This window comes from Cygnus atratus, chromosome 18, assembly GCF_013377495.2.
Source record: "Cygnus atratus isolate AKBS03 ecotype Queensland, Australia chromosome 18, CAtr_DNAZoo_HiC_assembly, whole genome shotgun sequence".
NCBI classification, from domain to species: domain Eukaryota; kingdom Metazoa; phylum Chordata; class Aves; order Anseriformes; family Anatidae; genus Cygnus; species Cygnus atratus.
The window spans coordinates 206,380-227,718 of record NC_066379.1 but is presented as its reverse complement, the minus strand read 5'-3'; the positions used below and the strand labels follow the sequence as shown (position 1 = coordinate 227,718).

Below are 21,339 nucleotides of genomic sequence, written 5' to 3'. Positions count from 1 at the left end.
GGCTTTCATTTTTTCCTACCCATTCCCACACTGAAAACTGTGGTGCAATAACACTTTCCTGGGGAAGTCTTAGAATCTAGGCAAGCCAGCTCATGCCAGCCAGTGGCAGAGCTCTGTCTCAATTCCTATTGAGATAATAGGCCTGCATTTCGGTAAGCTCATGTCAAAGTTTGTAAGCCAATTGTATGTGGGAGCATGCAGAGCTTTGGCATAGAGATGGGACCCTGTCAGCTACCATCAGCTCTGTATCTCTTGAGAAATCAGCTTTGTCCCAGCTGGACACATCCTGTTATTTTGACAGCATGGTGGGAAGACATCATGGCTTAATTTCCTAATAACAGAAAGGTAGCAACACAGAGCGCTCAATATGCTGCATGTTGGTGACCCAAGCTGGCTGTGTACTAACATATAAACTGTTTACAGACCTCCATAGCCCATATTGGCTCTGCTAGCTAGCAAATTAGATGCCAGGTATTAACTCTGAACAGCAAAAAACAATACTGCTGAAAACAAGAGGAGTGGGAGAGTACTAACTTCTTTATTTCTATTTGGGAAGAAGAAAAAGGAGTAGAGATGTTTCAGATAAACTCCTTGACTGTTATGGGAAAACAGACTGCTCGGAGGGATTGCTTCACATTTGAGGGAGGCAGTTTGACACAGCTGTGTTTGGGAGTGAGTGCGAGGTACCACCTCAGTCCTTCCTGGCATTTTTGCTCTTGCCTTTTAATTTCTGCATGGCATGTATGTGTATTGACTTCCTGTGGAGCCTCATGGGGATGCCAAGATCTCTCTGTTTTCTCTTCAGAACCCGGTGCCTTTGAATGGACATGGTGTGTGAAGTCTTTTCTTAAACTTGTTGCTGCAGAGCTGGGCTTCTGCAGGATGGAATGAATGCAAGGTGATGGTCCTCCATTTTCCTGGGGCAGTAACAGGGGTCAGGCACATGTGAGGTATCTCTCTTCATCATTGCTCAGCTTCGTTTTGAACTGAGATTATTCCACCTCAGCTAACTGTCCTCCACATCATCAGCTCGAAAACCCCCACCAGGGGCTGGGAAGTGTATGTGCATTCTGTCAGGGGCTGCTGAGTCTGTTTGACCAACAGAGGTGAGGCTGCCAAAGCTACATACCTCTAGGTGCAGGCAGCAGGGAGGCTAAGCAGTAGGTATGCAACACTAATGGACACATACAGTACTTAAATACATATACATATAGCCAGCCGCACAGATCCAGACAGACAGAAACACTCAGCACTCACACAAACAGCATCAATCTCATCCTTTCCCCCATGTAGCTGAACAAGATAAAGGTCTATTAGTAGGGAATACATACATATATGTAGTGTGAAGCCTTCCTGTAACTGGCCTGAGACAGTCTGTCCAGGAGCTGGTAGTCTATTTGGGAGCTGAGCCATGGATCCTTTCAACTCACACACAGAGACACACACAAGCAAATGGGTCTCAGCCAATTCCCAGAACTTAGGGTCTGTGGAAGAGACCAGGACTGGACCTTTTGGTCCCTCTAGTAGTCAACTCAAATAGCCTCTGGTCTCTCCAGTAGCTCGTCCAGACTTACGGCTGTTTTGATACCTGGGTAGTTCAGCTTGATAAGCACGCACATGATACACTGGTACTCCAATGTCTCCAGTTGCTGGCACTCCAGATGTACTTGCCCTTGTGACTCATGGTCCCCACTCCAGTTGCTGGCATTAACTCGTACATGCACACTGAATGGAGAGCCCCATGTCCAGGATAACAGTTAGAAAAGGAGATTAATAAAAAGACAGGACAGACTACAGTGATCGGATGCAGGGCATGAACAGACAAATGTAGTGACTGGTCACCTGTTTACATGCAGCTGACACCTTTCATCCTCTTACGCCTCTATTTTCCTGCACTGGTTCCTCCCCAAACCACCTGAATTCCCCCCTTCACCTACCTTTGTTTCTTCTCCTAAACATCCCAAGTCTTGCACAATCCCAACAATCCCAAGGTATGCTTTGCTTGCATCCCATAATAAATCCTATACCCCTGTAGGCAGTACCACTCTGTAAGATGTTCTACGGAGCCTTTCCCTTGACTCACTGTGATAGTTTTCACTCCAGACAATGGGGCTTATTGCTGTCCTGTACAGGGGAGGAGCCGGGCAAGGGTGCTCTGTTTGTCTCATTTGGTTGTTGGGGTTCCCCACCTGTCATTGTCCTTCCGTTGCTGTTGCTGTTCCTCTCTGCTCCCTTGTGTGTGTGTAACTGAACCCTTCATCACAGCAGTCTGCCTGGTAGACACCTCCTTGGCCATTTGTGTGTTCAGCCTCCCCAGGCCGCACCACCCAGGAGTGCCAGCTCTTGCTGCTGCCTGTGGTGACCACCCGCAGCTTCTTTCCCATCCTGCTTCATTGTGGCCATCACCTTTTCATGCACAGCTCAGCTCGATAACACTAACCAGGAGGAAGTGCTCAAAGAGAACAGGACATATTTGTGCATTAAATGAGTTTTCATCCATTAGCACAAGAAAGAAAAACAGTAGACCATTTATTTTCCTAGGGGTGATTTTTGAGCTCTCTGTGGGTATATTCATTATAGCTGTAGGAATACATGAGCAACGGTAGCTGTGGTTACCATGCTCTGGACAGGCTTTCTCATTCAATGCAGACACCATTCCTATCTGGCTGTTCAGTGCCTGCCATGAGGTTGGTACTTCGTTTCCCCTTTCTTGGTTGCTAGTTCAGTACCAGGACTCTACAACTTTGTCAAATAGTGCTAAATACTGTCACAGAGTGATGCTCACAGTGGCTGTGAGCACACTGAAAAGAAATCATAGGAAAGTGATGAACTTGCTTGGGAGTGTGCTGAGAGCTCAGGCAGAGCAGCCAGCAGCCAGGCTATCATCCTCTGCAAACTGTGCTCACCCTCCTGCCACACCTGCTGTTCTCCAGATCAGAAGCCATCACAAACCTTTTATTCTCTTCTGTGCTAGCTACCCTCCCTAAATCTGGGCCCCACTCCCATGCTCTTTTCCCACACTGAATCTCCCCCATGCCCCATCTTTCTTATCCTTCCTACTTCTTACATCTACCTAGGGAGGTTCAGGTTGGAAATTAGGAGAAATTTATTCTCAGAAACGGTAGTCAAGCATTGGAACGGGTTGCCCAGGGAGGTGGTGGAGTCACTGTCCCTGGGAGTGTTTAAGGAATGGTTGGACTTGGTAGTTAGGGATGTGGTTTAATGGGTGACATTGGTGGTAGGGGGATGGTTGGACCAGATGATCTTGGATGTCTTTTCCAACCTAATCTTAATGATACCCAGCTTCATTCTCTTCAGCCAGCAAATTTATAGTTGTTGCCAAGTACCTTCTTGAACTGCTGCTTTGCAGGGGAGTGACCTCTGTGTGCAGCAGGATCTGGACCAGACTTGGTGCCATGGGTCTCATGAGACAGGCTCAGCTGCAGCTCACTGCTGTGGCTTCTTCTGGTTTGGCCTCTTATGTGACTTTGTGCACCAGATGCACGTTTAGAAGGAAGGGAGAAGACTGAGCTGCACTGGAGTGACTTGGCTTTATCAACTCTGGCTTGACAGCCCCTGTTTTGAAAGTGTCTAGGAGGGGTTCATGGACCATAGCATTTACTTCCCACCTGTTTTGGTCTCTCACATAGCACCAAGCCACAAAACATCACGCAGCCTGTGAGCCCGGGTCATGTATCCTTCAGAAACAGTTTGCTTTTCTCAAGTGTAGGGTGCTGGCAGAGGCGAGTATACCAGTCCCAGAAGACAAATTGCCTGCAAGCACAGTGCTCTTCAGTGGATCTTAGCTTAAAGCAGAGTTCTGGGCACAACTGTACCACATCCAGGGACCTGGGTGGGAGAGGAGAGGAATTCTGGCAGCTGTGGGTCTGGCTGGGAGAGCAAGCCCACAGTGAGCAAGATAGTGCTGGACTTCAGAGCCAAATGGGAAATGGGTGTGCAGAGCTTTAGGAGAGTTCACCCCAGAGCGGAAAGCTGTCCACAGGAACTCACTCCGTGGTCCTCCAGTGGAGTGTCACAGCTGTATGGGGTTGGTGGGAAGGTGATGGAGAGCTCATCTGAGGAAACAGCAGCTGCACAGAGATGCTGATGTTATTTAGGAGGACAAGGGATGAAGAAGAGTTTAGGGTGGCATGGAGGAGAGTTATCAGGGCAAGGGATTTTTTTTGAGAAGAGAAAAATGAGAGCTGTCCTGTTACACTGACATGTGGGGTATGTACACGGCTCCAATCTGCTGACACAAGAAACACTGAGATGCCCTAGCACTTGGTACAGGCAAAAGGACTTTTTCTCTTCGAAAGTGGGTGGTGTTACAGAAGGTGACCAAGGATGAGGCATGGTATTCAAAGAAGAAGAAGGCCATCAGCTGGGCTGCAGGGTCGGGGGGGGGTTGGGGGAGGGGGGGAGGCAGTGGCCATGTTTGCATTGCAATCTCTCTTGAGTTTCTGCTGCAGAAACGGTGTCTGCAGGACCACCCAGGGAGGGCAACTTATCCCCAGTAGACCTGTGCTGTTAGATTCAGCTGAACTAGGAGTTGTGTTGGTTGCCATAACAACTGGGAGAGCTCATATGACCCGTTCCACTTTCTAAATATAAATCTGTTTCACACAGTGTACGTGACACCATGGAAACCAAATGTTGAGCAAGAAAGATTGCATAAAAATGAACAAAACACGGGATGACTCAACGTACTAGAGAGAGAGATTGTGGGTAATGCTGGAGGGATTCAGAGGTGCACCGGATATTTCACTTTACCAGGGCATGAGTTAGTGTGTCTGTGCCTGTGCCGAGCCTGAGGAGGCTGTATGGGGCACTTCCTAGCGCTGGGATCTTCATGTCAAACTCAGGATAGATACAGATCTCAATGTAAGCATTGCTGCTGCTGAGTGTTTTCTGTGGACTTGTCACACTAGCAGTCCTGTTTACAGCATCAGTTGCCTTCAAACACAGACCCTAGCTCTTTGGCTTCACCATATCGACCTTATTTCTGTTTCACACCCTCGAGTAGACACATACATTTGCCAAGTTTGGTATTTATGAAAACTGCAGTTAGACAGAAGTATCAGCTTACTAATGTCATTACAGGGTAAGCTTTTCCCCCCAGAGAACAGGGGACTGTTGTGATGCACGCTTATGTTGTGGCAGCTTTTCTCTGCTGTGTACCTGCATTGCTTCTTGCAGTTTCCACTGCATTTTTTCTGTCTATTCTCCATTACCAGTGATACTCCAACACCAGGCAGGACATTGCAGGGGAGCTGCTTAACAAGGCTTTGTAGCTTTTCTTTCTACTTTGACACTGCAGCAGAAGTGCAGTGTGTCTCCAAGCAAGTGGCAGCAGCAGGTAACACTGCATTTAATTCTTACCTTTCTCAAAGCTAGAGTCATCCTCTTGATTTGCTTTGAGGCTGGGTGCTCTGTTGTAATAAGACCATAAAATCATAGAATAATTTAAATTGAAAGGGACTTTTAGAGGCCTTTGGTCCAGCCCTTTTGGAGGTCTTTGATCAGATTGCTCAGGGCCTGCATTTGTGGTTTTGGGATTGTTTTGTCTTACCTTGGGTTGTGTGTTTGGGAGAACCACTGGGCTGTACTCTGCCAGAGTGCAAACACATCTCCAGAGAGCTCAGGCTTTTAAGTGCACAGATGTTTCCTCCCTTGGATCCGTCTTTGAAGGGGAAAGGGGATTTCCTGCAGTTTGAAAATGGGAAGTGATTTTCCTCTGTTGAGCAAGGCTGAACTCAGGGGGTCACTCAGCATAGGATGGACTGATGTGTGTGGGCCCTTCATTCTCTGTTTCCTCTCTTAGCTGCATAAAACCCCTCTTCATTTTCTTCTTTTCCACTACTGGGAGTGGATCACATTGCCCCACGGTCTGCAAAGGAACAGGGTGAGTTGGGCTGCTGCTAACTTGATCAAGAAGAGAAAGAAAAGTAAAACAAAGCAGTCAGAAAGTCAGAAGAGCTGGGCAGAGGAGGCATTGCCACTGCCAGTGTATCATTGCCTCCCTGCTGGACCTGCATGCCCTCTTCTGAGCTGGCTGACCTAAACAACAAGTAGCTAGGGCTTCCACGTGCAGGCCATGACTGGTGGTCTTTTTTGTGTGGAGCCTCTGGGATGTCTAACCCACTTCTCATTCTCTTCAGGAATGCTTCTAAGCAATATGTGTGTAACAGCAGAGAAAGCCATGAAACAGTGTGTTTCATGGTCAAGACTGCAGCTTCTGAGTAGGTTGTGATGCTTTGGGGTGGCTGCTCTGACATCACTAATCCAATGCCTGTGAATGCTGCGGGAATGGGTAGTGGACAGATTCATGTGCTGTGCCTTAAAAAGCACATCCTTCTGCCTCTTTGTCAGTGCTGTAGTCCTGGGTTAGGTGGGTTGACCCAGTAGATCTGCTCTTATTTCTTACGCTCACCTTTGCTAGCTCTCTGGTACGTGCTTTGGTGCTGAATAGCTCCAGTGCCCACTCTGCTTTGGGCTTCCTTTTGTATTTGCTGCAAATTTCTGGTTCCTCTTTGTTGTGCATACACCAGAAGACTCCTGTCCCTGTGCTTCTGCAGACAACAAATGAAAACCATTGCTTCCATTGCTTGTCGCGAGGCCTGGGCAGGTGGCTCTTGTCTACCATTGTATGTATCCCTGCAGTATGGACTTCTGATTCTAGAAAATCTTGTAGGAGGGAAGTGCTTGTGTTCTTGGTTTTTAATGTTTTGAGAGATACTGGGTCTCTTTTCTAGGCTCCAAATACAGATGCAGAAGGATTTTACTGGGTTCACACATTTCCCTCTCTATTCACATTGTTCACATTTCCTGTTTCCTCTATGGTGTGTTGCAGACATCCTTTTCAGGTCCAAATCTGCCTGTCCACCACCATGTAGAGGCTGGTGACACTCCCAGAAATGACACAGGGGAGTGGCCTAAGTGTTTCTCTTAGCTCAAACGCACTGTGGGAGTTGCAAGGTTTGAAAGCCAGAAGGGATTGCTGGTCCACTCAGCCGGAGCTTCTGCACAGCCACCTCAAGGGGATTCAGGGTTCCATCTTTTTTCTCTGATTGGAATAGAGCAGATCTAGAAAGAGGCACTTAATCTTGATGGAGGAACTACAAGAAGTGAACAGCCTCCTGGTAAGCCATTCCAGTTGACAATTACCTTCATGACTGAAAGATTCTTTTCAATCTGAGCCTGTCTAGTTGCAAGTTCCAGTAATTATCAGCTGTTCTGTCTTTGTCTGCAGGTTCATAACGCTCTCTGCTAAAAATGAAACCTCTTCTCTGTGTAGATTGTCCTCTATTATGATTTACAGTTCTCTTAAACTATCATGGCAATAATTCTCCTAAAAATAGTAACAAGAGATCAAAGTAATAGCACAGTCCTGCCAAGCTGTTCAAGGAAGAGGCGTGCAAGCACATGTGCCTCTCTTCTTGTGATACGTGGAAGGGGCACAGGGTGTGTTCTGGTGGAAGCTGGGCTTGGGGAGGTTTGAAGAGTGTCATTGCCAGCTTTGGAGTTGGGCTCTTGAACGCCATCTGCTGGTCACCTCCTGTTTCTGTGCTGCCTTGTGGCCTCGCCTGTCTGGTCTCCTCGGGCTGGAGCAGGATTGCCTCTCATTACATACAGGTTAGTCTGAACTCCTCCCATGTGGGTGTGTAAATATGGTCCAAATTTAGCTGTGCTGATGCTGGAAAAAGGGAATGCAGAGGGTCTGGATAGGACAGGATTGTGTTTGCCAAGCAAAACAGAGTGAGAAACTCTCTACTGTGACACTGATCTCTTCTTTTGGCAGAGGAGGGACAGTGTGCTGCCCCCATGGCCTTCACAGCACACTCATTCCTAAAAGGAGTGTGCCAAAACTATGAACTATGATGCATTTTATAGGCCAGCCCCATATGCCACAGCCCCACACAATGTATCCCAGATCTCTCCTAGAGTGTAGGGTGGTGAGGAGTAGAGGACGAAACCGGGTTTTGTTTCTTCATTCCTTCCTTGTGCCATTTTCAGTTCCTTTTTACCCCATAGAGTATCACATTGGAGCAGAGCCACCACAGGAGTGGGATTGTGTGCATGAGAGGACTGCTCTGGGAGGAGTTAGGGACTCCTAACTATTATAGTTAGTATCCACTATAGTTAGTATCCAGAGGTTCTTCTGCAGTCCCTATGGTGGAGTAAAATACTGCACAATAGTGAGCTACTGTTTGGAATCATATTGCTCCCTAAAACAAATGAAAGAGATCCACATATCCGTAGTTCAGATACATTCAAGCAGACCAATGTTCCATTGTTTACTAGAACTGCTGGATTTGGCAGTGCTGGAGTTTTCCTTATATTCAGTCCTCTTGACCATCATTCACAGGGACTATTGTGCCCTCAGCACTTAAGCATTTGCAGAATCAGAAGCAATGGTGAGACAGTAACTCCAAAATAGAATTATTAACTGTGAAACATAGTGCTTGTGTGCTTTTTTGGTGTAACTTTGTCTTCTAGGCTGTGGAATTTCAATTTTATTCAGTATGCTTTTTTAAACAACAATGGGGGTCATTAATCCTGTGATGGAGAGAGTTCAGGAGCTGCCCCTGGAGCATTACTCTGTGCTGTCCCTTGGAATGTGTTGGGAGAGAGAGGTTTTGTGGTTCAAAAAAATAGTCAGGAACTATCTCTCTTTCCCTTCTGTTTTGACCTTCCCTGCATATGTTCATTGACCTTGAACCTCTGAATGTCCTTCAGCCCTGGCTTTCTCACCAAACCTACCCATGCTTTGAATAAGGACTGTGTATGGGTAAGGTGCAAGTACAGCCCCTCAGGAGGTAGTCCTGGAGACAGAAATCAGCCAGATGTCTTCTTAGACGTTAATAAAGTTACTGCACTGGTAAGACACACTCTTTCCAAGAGTCCTTTTTAATTCCCAATGTTCCCATTAGGTAAGGCTGTGCAAAGGGGTGTCTGAGAGAGACATGAGATGAAAAAGCTCCTCTATATGGCAGGAAAGAGCACACAAACTGAGAAGGACCCAAAGTCAGCTTGCACAAAAATGCTTTTGTTTGTAAGATTTGCTTGAGAAGAGTACATGGTCAGTGCCATAGACACAGCCACTGGTCTGCATCACCTGCATGAGCAGTGGGATGCTTCCGGAGACATTGTGCCTGGGGAGCCTGCAGTGAATTATTTTCAGTCTTGATTGAGAATTAAATCAAACAAAAGATGTTGCTGGACATTGAGTCCGTACTGCAGGTGCCGTAGCTGTGTGAGCAAGTCCTTTTGGTGGTGCCAGTAAATGGCTGTAAGGAACTGGAAATAAGTATGCGTTTGTTGGAATTGTTAGAAGTCTCATTCCTTAGTGAAAAAGACAATTCTGTAAACACCCATCATGTTGGAGAAGAACTCAAGATACCTCAGAGATAAAACAGGGATACCAATTTTTCTGTCATATCCATGAACTTTAGTGTTTTCATATATTCATATTCATATACATATATTTAGTGTTTTCAATAGGATTTAGAGCTTTCACAGAAAGCTTTACGAAACACGGAAGTGTTTCCATGGCATGTATGGAGGGATCCAGTCCATATGGTCACAGTAGAATAGGCATAGCTGTGCTAGTTTCATTGAGATGGGAATTTCATTTAGTACATTTCTAGGCAATAGTATAACAACAATAAGAACATGTGCCTTTGGACCAGCTAACGTGTGAGAGGTTTTTTCCCTTGCATCCTAAGCTGGGATCAGCAAAAAGTAAATATCAAATAGCAGCATAAACTGTGAAAGCTTCTGCTTTCTCACATATAAAGCAGGGTGATAACAGATACAGATACAGAGATGTAAATTGATTTAATTGAACCTCAGAGAGCAGAAGAGCAGGAGATAGGATTAGATGACAAAGATCTTACCGATCACCACTGTGCTAGCCATAGGTATGCAGAATAGACATGTGAGTCATACACCTTATAGAGTCCCTTAGTATCTGCCTAGCTAACTTGTCAAATTCATGTTGGGTCAGCTGAGTCTCCCAGGCTGTATCTCTGCTTAGGAGAGGAGCTAAAATCTGAATCAGCATAGGCACAATCTGTGCTGCAGTGTGGAGGTAGTGGTTATCTCGCGCTGGACTTGGGTCCATACAGCTGCCTTGCAGCCTGTGACCTGCCTGTGCAAGAATGCCTGATGAGGCATAAATGGAAGATCATTCTTTAGTTTGCTGCTCCTTCAGAGCCATTGTAATCAGTTTTCTCAAACTGAAAAGAAACAGAAAATAGACATTTGGCTCCAAAACCATTAAATGTGCTGTTTATTCTGGGTTGGAGCAGATTTGGAATTTCACTCAGAATATGAATTGTAGAAGGACACAACATGTTTTTTTGTTGTTCTGTTTGTTTATTTGTTTCTTTCTCTGACAGTAATATTCATATGTCTGTCAATGTTTGAATGTTGTGTGCAGAAGCTGAAGGTCTGCCTGCCCTCTGAATGTGGCTGCTTGTGAGTTTAGTGCAGTCATTTCTGACCTGTCCTCCACAATATCAGAAGGCATGTCCTGGAAGGAGATTTGCTTCCATGGAATAAATGATTGCATTTCACACATTTTTCCTTGCTTTCTTATATTTCTTCCTTTGAGGGCAATGCAAATAAACAAACAAACAAACAAAAATCAGTATATGCCTGGTTTGCCTTAGGGATTAGGGGAAGACAGGGTGAAGCTCTCTAGATGTGAGCCAGGAGGAAGCTGTTGGGTTCATAGCTGCAGCCCTACGAGGCTGCAACTGGCAGTCTTTGCCCATGTATCTTATTTTCCCAGCTTGGCCTTATTCAGTGTCCCTGGTTGAAGGGACCAGACAGGGCTTCAAGCCATCTTTGTGATGAAACCCTCTTTGCTATTCTCACAGCTGCTGTAACTCCCTAGCTTCCAAGGAACCACTGGAGCCGCTTGGAAGCAGTGATATCACCAGGTGATGCAATGTGGTGCAGACAGTTACTTGCACTTCAGCTTCACCTCTTTCTTTTCCTTGCAGCCTGAACCCCAGCACACTGAGGCTTGCAACTGAATTGGTGAAGAGATGTACAGCTGAGGTGGCACTTGAACCCTCATAGCAGTTCTTTGTGTGCCTGGAGAGCAGGTGACAGCATGATGCTTATCTCCTGCTGTTCCTAATGGTCTGGATCACTCATGGTGATCTGGATCCTAACAATCAGGATGATAGTCACTGGATGATGTGGATCCAGATTACATCTGGATCAGTAATGTATGCACTGATAATTACTTCCATTATCGGTGTATAATCATCATACTGATAAATGTACTTCAGCATGTTGTTCCTATAGGCAACAGGCATCTGCAGTGTTTCATCTTCACAATGTCTGAAGGTGATGATGCCCCTGTAAATTAAATTGGGACAGCACCTTTATGACCAGCACTTTGACCTGCCAGTATGTCTACATGAAATGAATGAGAGTGCCACATGCATGTCTTTCTTTCTCAGGCACTTGATTATTCTCTGCTTCAAGTTTTATTGTTTAACAAGAATGCTTTTCTTGGACAAGTCCGGGTGCTCATGGAACATCAAATACAGAGGGGTTTCATTTCTCTCCCAAAGGATGTTCTGTGCACCCAGTGCTCCAAGGGAAGATTTCTAGGATATAAATCATGTTCTGGATGAAACTAGGACAGATAAGGAGAGAAATGGACTGAAAGTCTTTGGGTGTTTTGCAGTCTCTAGAATGCTAAACCATATGGTCTCTTTCCAGATGTGTGTCTGGTTAGATTTTAAATTATCTAGATATTGACTTAAAAGATCGTGTTTTTTCTTTTTTTTTTTTTTTTTTTTTTTTTTTTTTTTGGTCCTCAGCAGAAACCCAGAAAGGCAACTACTCAGCCAGGAGAAGATACCTTGAATGGCCATCTTCCCCCAGGCTGGCAGAGCTATATGTCTCCCCAGGGCCGCAGGTACTATGTGAACACCTTCACAAATGGTAAGTGGAGGCTCCAGTAGATGTGTCACACTACCTGCAGAAATCTGCTGCAGGAAGTTGTCTCTCAAGTTAATTTTGATGGCTAGCTACACCTAGTGAGTCAAAGAAATGAATATATGACCCTGCCACCATATGAAGGAAATAATGTAACTAAATCTAGTGTTCTGGTCCTCTCTCATGTTAATTCTGACCATTAGAAGATATCTGAAGCTTTTATAAAAGATAGGTAATGTAAAGTAGAAACAACTCTGCCGTAAATGATTCAGAATATAAAATACTGTAATGATTTAATTTTTATCACATTCTTTATTTCTTTTTCCTTCAGCTGCAGATATGTGTATCTATATATGTACACATATGTAGAGTTATTTAATAGAATGTCACATATCACCTTTAGAGGAAAACATAAGTAGTTAATTGAAAAGTTGCTTAAGTCAGAGTCACCTTCCCTGTGGAGATAAAAGAAAAGGCTGTGCAGTGGGATATCAAAGATAGACTTTTCAGTCTATATTTCAGTCTTTAATTCACTGTCTTGCTAGTAGGGTAACAGACTTAACTCACAATCTTATAAACTGCTCAAGAACTGTTAGACTTGTACCACTTTTGACTTACACTATCTACCTTCTCTGGTCATGAGCTTATAACAGCATTGCAAAACAGGGACTTGTGACCAGCAAAACCAGATTTCTGAAGCAGAAAGAATGACAGAATGACAGGGGAGGAGAGGACGGCAAGAGTTCGCTGTGTTCATAACATAGTCAAATCCACCAGGAATCACCATTGACGTTCCTCTTTCTGACTCACTGTGAGGGCAAGGAAGAGCCATGGGCTGTCACAGTGAGCCTCATGGTCCGTTCAGTGACTGATCTATTTAGCTGAAGAAGCCTTTGGCTTACAAGTCTGCCAAGTCATTATTTACCTTGGTTTTATGTACTGACATCTCATAGGACCCTGCAGAAGTCACATTACCATTAAACACTCATATATAATTACCATAAAACACCTTCACTTTGAAGCACGGTGTGCTTTGGTTCATTGACAACATCCCCTGCATGGCTGGGGAGGTCAGTAGGAGTTAGATACCCTGTCCCCGTTGCAATTCAGAGGTGGATAAGGTGGTGATTAAGCTCAGTCCTGAGCCAGCATGGCAATGGACCCTTACTCACATGCATTGGCTTGAGGTCAGAAAAAGCAGTAAGAAGCAGAGCCTGGTTTTCATGCAATAAACACTCTTGTCACAGTAACCCTATCCCAGAAAAGCAGATGGCCTGAACTGTTTCCACGTAGTCTCAGACAGCTTTTTACTATCCTCACAAAAGTTACAGGTGATATAGGAAAAGACAATAGCCACAGCCTGCTTCAGAAGTTAAGGGCTGGAAATCAAGTTTTCACTAAGAAGTCAGGGTAGCCCTGGCAGAAGCAGACCACGGAGGTGGTAGAATCTTCATCCTTGGATGTTTTCAGATGGCTAGACAAGGTTGTGGCTGACATTATCTGTTGTTGGCAGCGATACTGCTCAGAGTGAACAGCTGGGCTAGAGACTTCTCGCTTCCAACCTGTCCTGCTATTTGCAAATTCCTGTCTCACCTACTGCAATGGGATTGCTAGGCAGCAAGGAATATGGCTTTCAGAGTAACAGAATAGAAGAGAGGATAGAAGGGAGATTTCTGTGTACATGCCCTACGGCATGTACAGGGGCACTGTACATCACCCGTCCATCACTCCAGTTTAGCTGGTGTTCTTGGCCAGCTCAGTTCCTTTCAGTTTGCTCAGTTAGAATATGCTGCTGCCTGAAAGTTGTCTATCTGTGTGGATGTTAATGTTTGCTAGTTTTGGCAGTTTGATGATCTTGCCTGGGAGGTTTTTTTTTGCTCTAGCTGGGCTATATTGCATTGTCAGATTCACATTGACAATGTCTGTGCTTCCTCAAGGTGAATTATTTGCCAAGAAAGTGTCCCCTGTGGTGTCATTTAGGCCTCAGACAAAGCAGAAGATGGATGCAATCTCTAGAACTTTCTGTTGAAGCATGTGATGAAGCCTCATCCAGCCTTGGATTAAGCAGCTGTCAGTACAGTGTTTTGATTAAATCTGACTAATTGGCTCTGACCTTTGTCCCTCCAAAACTGGTAGTGCAGGACTGTCCATAGACAGATCGTCCAGTCTCATGTTGTATATGCACTTTATTCCTTGACTGTGCTGCAGAGTTGGAGCTGCTGAGCCATGTAGTCAACACAAAGTCACATTTGGCATGTGAGGCTTGTTTAACAGTGGGATTGTACCTTAACACTCAGAAAGTATTCTTTGGCTTTGAGCCAAAGCATAAGTAAAAGACAATATGCTATAAAACTGCAGTCCCCATCTTTGCTGTGTGGCAGATCTGTATTGGCATAGTTAATGTTTATAATAAGTTTCATAGACTGGACATCTCACTGACTACACCTGCTCACTTGTCTTAACTGCTTGTTTGTCCTGTAACTGCTGCAGCTGCTGCTGGCAGTATCCAGATAAAGACTGACAATATTTGTAATGGCGACATGGTGCCAGCATACATTTCTGTCACAGTTTCATGTACCTCCTTCCTACTTTGCCTTCTTGGCACCATTGTTTCAGCAGTAGGATCTAGGTCTCTTTTCCATCAAGGTTTCTTCTTTTGTGAAGATGCACTCCTAAATTGGTCTCCCTTTATTGTAGCTATTACCAAATGATGAACGTATGCTGGAGTGTTTGAGAGAGACATCACTGTTAAGTTTCACAAGTACAGTAACTTAGAGGCCAGTAGCTATATTTCTAGGAAGTGGACATGTTCCTGGTTGGCTTTCAGTTTCATCCATATGGTTAAAGGTGTTTTTCTCACCATTACCAACAATGGCAGCAGATGCAAAACACTTGGCTAGTGAGGTTGTAACCATTTTTCAGATCTCCCAGGAACCAGTTGTCTTTTTATTAAGATGAACAATAAGAAAGTGTTTCAAGGCCTCTTCAAAACTCTTCACAAATTTTGATGCAGGCTTTCTTGTGAAGGGATCTCCTTAATAGATACAGCAAGGTATAAGGTATGCTTAGGAAGCTGTGTACCACCCTGCCAGGAGAGGACAGTATTCCAGAGTGATAAGGGAATGAGAGAGAAATTTCTGGGTTATTTTTACTCTAAGTGGTTTAATTGTGGTTTTCCTTTCTTTTTTACTTCTGTCTTTCACAGGCATCTGTAACTGCTTTGCTGAAACTAGATGTTGTGAATAAAGTATTACATTAGAATTGTATGTTAACATAGCTGCACTGGAAGGTGAGTTTTAGACAAATGGATGACACCAAGGCATTGTTCATTGAAGGTTACAGTAGATGTTTCAGTCAGGAGAATCTCAATTAGTACACTTTCTACTCAGTCCTCTCAGAGCCTTCTGCTGCATGGTAAAGAGCTGGCACCAAAGGTATGGATCCTCTGACATGCAGCAAAACACTATGACATATACTTGGATTATAAAGGTTTATAGGGGCCTTGTTACACTGCAGTGTACTGAAAAATTAGTTTTTTTCTCCTCTATTTGTAGCCTTCTGTCAGAGAGGACTTCAGTTTTCAGTCCCAAAGTGAAGGCTCTGACTTCAGAGCAGTGTAGGTGTGTCCCTGTGTATGTCTCATGTCTCCTGTTATCAGGTTTCACAAAGCTTCTTGTTCAACAGGAAGAATCATGAAATTGTCCTGGGAAGGCCTCTGCAGTCGCTATCTGTGGTTCACCAAAGGTTCACTCCCTAGCTCCTCTGAAATGTCCTGTGGCGTTTCTTTCATGTATAGAATCTGGATCAGGATCAGAATCACCCCGTCATAGCAAGGGTGTCTTCTCCAGGTGCTGAAGCACCAAAATTGTCTGAAGAGACTGTACAACTTTAGCTTTGTTATAGTGGGTTGTACTTTATGTAGACTTTTCTTTTTCCTTTCTTTAATCTTTAAATCCACAAAGGGATTTCTATATCTCAACCCTGGTCTGAACTCCACTTGGTGAGGGAGTAAATGATTTCAGAGAATATGACAGGGTGTTCTCCTAGCTTACAGCAGGTGTCTCTGGCTGCTGTGAAAACTGAAGTTAGTGTTTTCTCTTAATTAACTTATAATATCCCTCCTACCACAGGTTCTGTGTTATTTCTCTGTGCCTCTCCTACCCACTGAGGCTGAGCTAGGCAGTGAAGCTGAAACAGAGGGAAGAGATTATCTACTTCAGCCCAGTCATGCAGAAATTTGAGAGGAGAAACTAATAATAACTAGGAAAAGCAAACAGCTGCTCAGTGGACAGAGTGGAAGGTGCTTTCACAGGTAGTGATATCAAGGAAAAGCAGCCAGAAAGTGAGTGGAAGGACGGGCAGCCGCATCCCCATGACAGAGCATCCAGGAACATCCTCAGCTCTCCTCAGCTGGAGAGCCCTGCTAGCAGTTCGTTTGACTATCGCTCATGTTCCATACACACCCTGGGGAGCCTGCGCAACCAATTCCATCCAAGGATGCAGCTGCTTGGCCTCTGGCTACAGCATACTGCTGCAGGAGCTATCTTTAATCCCACCTCTGCCAGAGTCCAGAGATACCAGACTTGGCCTACAACAAAACTCAGCCAAATGCTAGTGTTACACAGTGGCTTTTTTTGTTTGTTTTATTTTCTTCAAGGCTGATGTTAGGTAAAAAATGTTAACATTGCATTTTTGGTTGAAAGGCACTCTGCTGGGTCTCCTGTAGCCTGATGCCCATGAAGAGCCCAAAGCTTCTGCTTTGTTTATATACATATCCCTTATGCATTCCTATCATGCACACTCCCTCTGTTTGTCCTTTCCATTATATTGTCTCTCATGCATGAGGTAGAATACAGTCACTTAACTCAGCCATATGCTAACCATATGTGGAAGCTCCAGGCACTGAGTTCACTGTCTATTCATTTAAATATTTTATGTGGACATCCCCTGAGTGGCATGTCCTTCTCTACAGCACTCCAGCTGTCCTATGTGCTCAACCAGTTGCCCAGTGAGTCACTAGGAGGCATATCCTAAAGTGTAGTAGGTTGGGACCATTCTCGAAATTCAGGGCTGTGGCTGAGCCCTGGGATGGGTAAGAGCACAAAACTTCCATGACACGCTGTGTTGAGGAGTTGCAGAGGGAATCATCACCTTACAGAAGGTGAATGCTGGCAAAAGCAGGCTTTCTTGGCAAGGTTACAGCAGTTTTAGCACTTCCATCATCAACAAGAAGTGATCAGATGAGGTATGCACCCTCTCAGATGGATTGGGGGATTGTGGCTAAACATTTATGCATCCTCAAGGCAGGGCAGGGCTGTGAGCAAAGACTCCATTTGCAGCAGGGCCGCTCTTTTACAGAGAGTCTTAAAAATAGCAAAGACAAATTGGAAGCTGGCTAGAGGGAAAGCAAATTAAGGGGAAAGGGATCATAAATAACTATGAAGGTAGTGCAGAACTGCTTGGCAGATCATACTCAAAGAGCAGTTCTCAATGGTCCCTTGTCAAAGGGAAGTTTGCACAGAAGGAAATCCTGCAGGGAATTCCCTAGGCTTCTCTCTAGTCAGTATTTCCAGAAATGAATGGCATGTTGACATTGAGAGTACTTATTCAAATGTTAACTTTAAATGAAGCTGGGAGAGAACATCGTGTTCTGCACAGAACAAGCTCAGAATTCAGAATCATCCTGCAACTGAGGACACATGCTGAAAGTGTAAGAAGCTGTTCGATAAAGATGTGCGTAAGATTGGAGATTTCATCAGAAATAATTAAGTGACAAAGGCTGGCAATGGAGCAGCTCACAGACAAAGATGTAGGAGCTCTTGAGGATCTGAAATCAAATCAGCAGGGTTGTGCTATTAGAAAAGCAGACAGCATTTTCCATTGTATAAAATAGGAGTGTTGTTTGTGAGGCATGAAAGTATTCCTTCAACTTTACAAGGAAATTATGAAGCCTCAGCTAGAATATTTTATCTTGTTTGAGCTCCACACTTCAGGAAAAATGTAAGCCAGTTGTATAAAGTCCAGAAAAGAGTGTTGAGAATGATGAGAGATGTGGAAAACATGGCCTGTGGGCACATGTGAAGAGATTGGGTCTATTTGCCCTAAGAAAGTGAAGATATGAATGAGGACATGAAAGTAGGCTGTTTTGCAGTGCTTGTGGTGACTAGAGGATACAGTAACGTGTCAGTTGCAATGAGGACAACCCTAACTCTTCCTGGCTCTCTTAAGCTAGTGGAGTGTGGGAGCAGGGAGTTGCCTGGGTTTCAGTGTCACTGCAGATCTGTAAAAGTAGGTGGCACAAAACTGTGAAAAGTCATGTTGGCCTTGGTTTGGAGTACAGCAGGGACCAAATGACTTCTTAAAATCCCTGTCAGGCCGGTTTTTTCAGTCTGTAAAGCCTAACCTAAATGAAAATATTAATGTAGAGGATGACAAATGCCTGGTACTCACATGGGAGTTGTTTTTTATTCAATATTGTTGGGTTTCCAAGATTTTTAAATACATCATATATAGCTACACTATTGGCATACAACTGCTGTTTTGCTTTTCCTGCTCCTCTAAGTCAGAAAGAACCTTAATATAAGTTGAGAAGAACATTTGCTGTGCTTCACGTCATGTGTCCTTACGTGTACATGTGCTGAAAATTCCCACTATGGTTTGGGGCAGATCCTCATCCTCCCTGGACAGTCCTGCCCTCCTGCTCCCTTAAAAAAGGCAGGATTAGTCAGTGGTCCTGCATCCAGGACAGCAGCACTGGTGGGCTCCACACCTTGCAGTTGATCTGCTGGGATGGGTGCACAGACAGAATCCTGGAGGGAACATAGGCTTTGAAGAAGGTCAGGGAATAAAAGCTATACAAATTTTGGTGCAGTGAGGTTCTATACTGCTCCTCACCCTGAATCTTTTGTGTAGTTCTGCTCCTTCCTCCTGAAGATAGGAAGTGTTGGATGGCCAGTCCAGTTCGACAAATTGCCTTTCCAAACATGACCAGCACTGCACCACCCCTGCTGCTCCAACTGGCTGTCACCATTTGTGTCCTTCCTCACAAAATGCAGAGGCCTTTGTTAGATTAAATAGGCTTTCTGCTCTTGGTGCTTGAGCTATTCAGACAAGGGAACTCAAGATATGCATTCCCAAACCTGGGAGCCAATGGGATTTTAGGGGGAAGTAACGTGATGATTCTTACGAGCCTTCAAAATACAGCAGAACCTGCCACTATTATTCTGTCAGCTGCTTACAACATTTAGTGCCCTTCTACATTGTGATTATTGGTCTTGTGTCTTATCTGACCTTACTAGCATTTCCACTGAGAGTGATCTGATTTTCATTGTCTTTACATGATAAACACAAGGAAATTGGTACTTAACTGGAAGGAAATAGAATTTATGAGACAGTGTCCTTACCCAGAAAAATATGTTAGAAAAAAACTGTAATGAAAGAAGTGGGGCAACTCTTTATTGAACAAACATATCTGCACGGGTAAATGAGCTAGCCCACAGACAGCATGTTCTTGTCTATCTCCACCTGCTGGCCAAATCAGATAAACATTCCACATTTATCATTCTTTGAAGCTGATTGGACTCAAATCCCGAAGCCATTCTAAAAGCGTCCAACCTGTAAAGGTCTGCATAATGAAAAAATTTGTTTTCACAATATGGCCTGCTGTAGGAAGGTTGAATACATTACATTTGGAATGCTGGGCATCTATTTTGTGCAACGTCTACAGCCATCATAGCTTGTAATGTCAAAACATAAGGAAAAGTAGAGAGATGACTAACCACTCTAAAACTCCTGGAAGGTTGGGATAGTCCTTATTTTGCAGACTTTGCATCATTCCTGTGAGGAGTCATGCTGTCTGGAAGTATGATCAAGATATCTTTACTGGGATTTGGGGGGTTAAGTATATGTACCAGCTTTCTGTTTAGAATTTGACACAACCAAGCAAGGATGATAAACTCAAGGAAGTGTGTGCAAAGGACACTCATCAAAGTCCACAGCACTGGCTGGGCTCAAGGAGCGCTTACTGTAGTGCCCTTAGATAAGTTTCACCATCCCCATCACTGTCTGAGTAGGGCAGGATTTGATTCACCTGTCTGAAGGTACTGTGCATGGGTGGACATCACCATTTGAACTGGATCTTCTAATCTCACTGTTTATCAATGAAAAGAAATAATTACCTTCACCTCTCAGTTATCTTCCTGTTGTAGGCATCTAAAATAGCTAACGTGAGCTACACCCTAAAAGTGACTGGAAGGCCAGACAAACACCTCTGCAGATCAGACCAGGGAAAACATTCATATGGGAGCAGGAAGTCTTACAGGTTTAGGGAATTGAAGTAGCAGAAATATCAGAAATATGACCTCTCAGGGTAGCAATGATTGAGAAAAAAAAATATGTCTGCAGAAACTTTCATTGCATAAGTACTAAGAAGAACCTAGAAGGTCACACGGAGGCTGGAAGGAAGTTAGTGGAAAGGCAATGCAGACTTTATAAGTACAGCTTCAGAGATTATCTCTGGGAGGAGAACACCTTCCCTGTAGCACACTTCGCCTCATTCAGTGTAGCCACAGCATATAGCTTATAGCAGGACAGAGAAACAGTTTAGTGTTCCTCTAAAGAGCTGTAAGCCCTGCTGAAGACTTTTCTGTGTACTAGAAACTGCTAGGTATGATCTGAAAAACACGTATCTGTGTATGCAGTACTCAAAGGTTTGATGCAGCAAAGGGAGGGGAAAAGTTTTTTTTCTGCTGCTGGAGCAGTGAATGGGAGAGAAATGGTTACTCTGAGAAATAACTGTCTAAAGGTGAGAAGGTCCATCCCAGGCCTGCAGCATTGGATGTTCTTCGGCACTATGTCCCCTGTGCCCTTGGACAATAGTATTCTGCCTTGGATTTTTTTACCTATAAAGTTTTAGACTTTAAAATCTCCTGTGTTTGGCTATCCCCATGCTTACAGTCTTCCAGTTTCTTCAACCTTAGCCTTACTACTCACAGCCACGCAGTCCCTTGCACCTTCTGCAAGCCCTCTATGACGTGCACTCAGTCCATGTTGTCCGACGTTCACCACACATTCCAAGGTAAGAGGAAATGGCTATTAGAAGCCAATTGATTATAAGCAACCCCAGACCCTCATCCCCCTGTCTTGAAGCTCCTGCTGCCCTGTAGCGAAAATTTGGGCAGGGGCATTGGTGCTTGTGACTCTGGATGGAAAGGGCAGGGTGTGCAACCCATCCTTTGCTGGCCTGGTCCTTCTCAGCATCAGGGAAGGGGTTGTCGGGATATGTGCTTCTGCTTTCTGGGGATGTAGGAGGGTGTTGGCAGCCAGAGGTGAGGGCAGTTAAGTGGGAAGGGAGTCTTCACAGCCCACACGGGTGGG

The 21,339-nt window shown here is 44.6% G+C and overlaps 1 protein-coding gene across 5 annotated transcripts in view; it reads left to right on the top strand.

Annotated features, from left to right (window-relative positions):
• Positions 1–21,339, top strand: part of GAS7 (growth arrest specific 7) — a 112,167-nt gene that overhangs the window by 29,405 nt on the left and 61,423 nt on the right. Inside the window, exons 1-2 of one of the 5 annotated variants that reach the window (XM_050714400.1) lie at positions 6,965–7,142; positions 11,847–11,970. In XM_050714400.1, coding sequence (XP_050570357.1) covers positions 7,110–7,142; positions 11,847–11,970 — 157 coding nt within the window. In that variant the 5' untranslated portion in view covers positions 6,965–7,109. Of the gene's footprint in view, positions 1–6,964; positions 7,143–11,846; positions 11,971–20,976; positions 21,041–21,339 lie in introns of those variants that run through there. The other 4 variants (XM_035561874.1, XM_035561872.2, XM_035561871.2 and 1 more) reach the window with 4 other exon arrangements.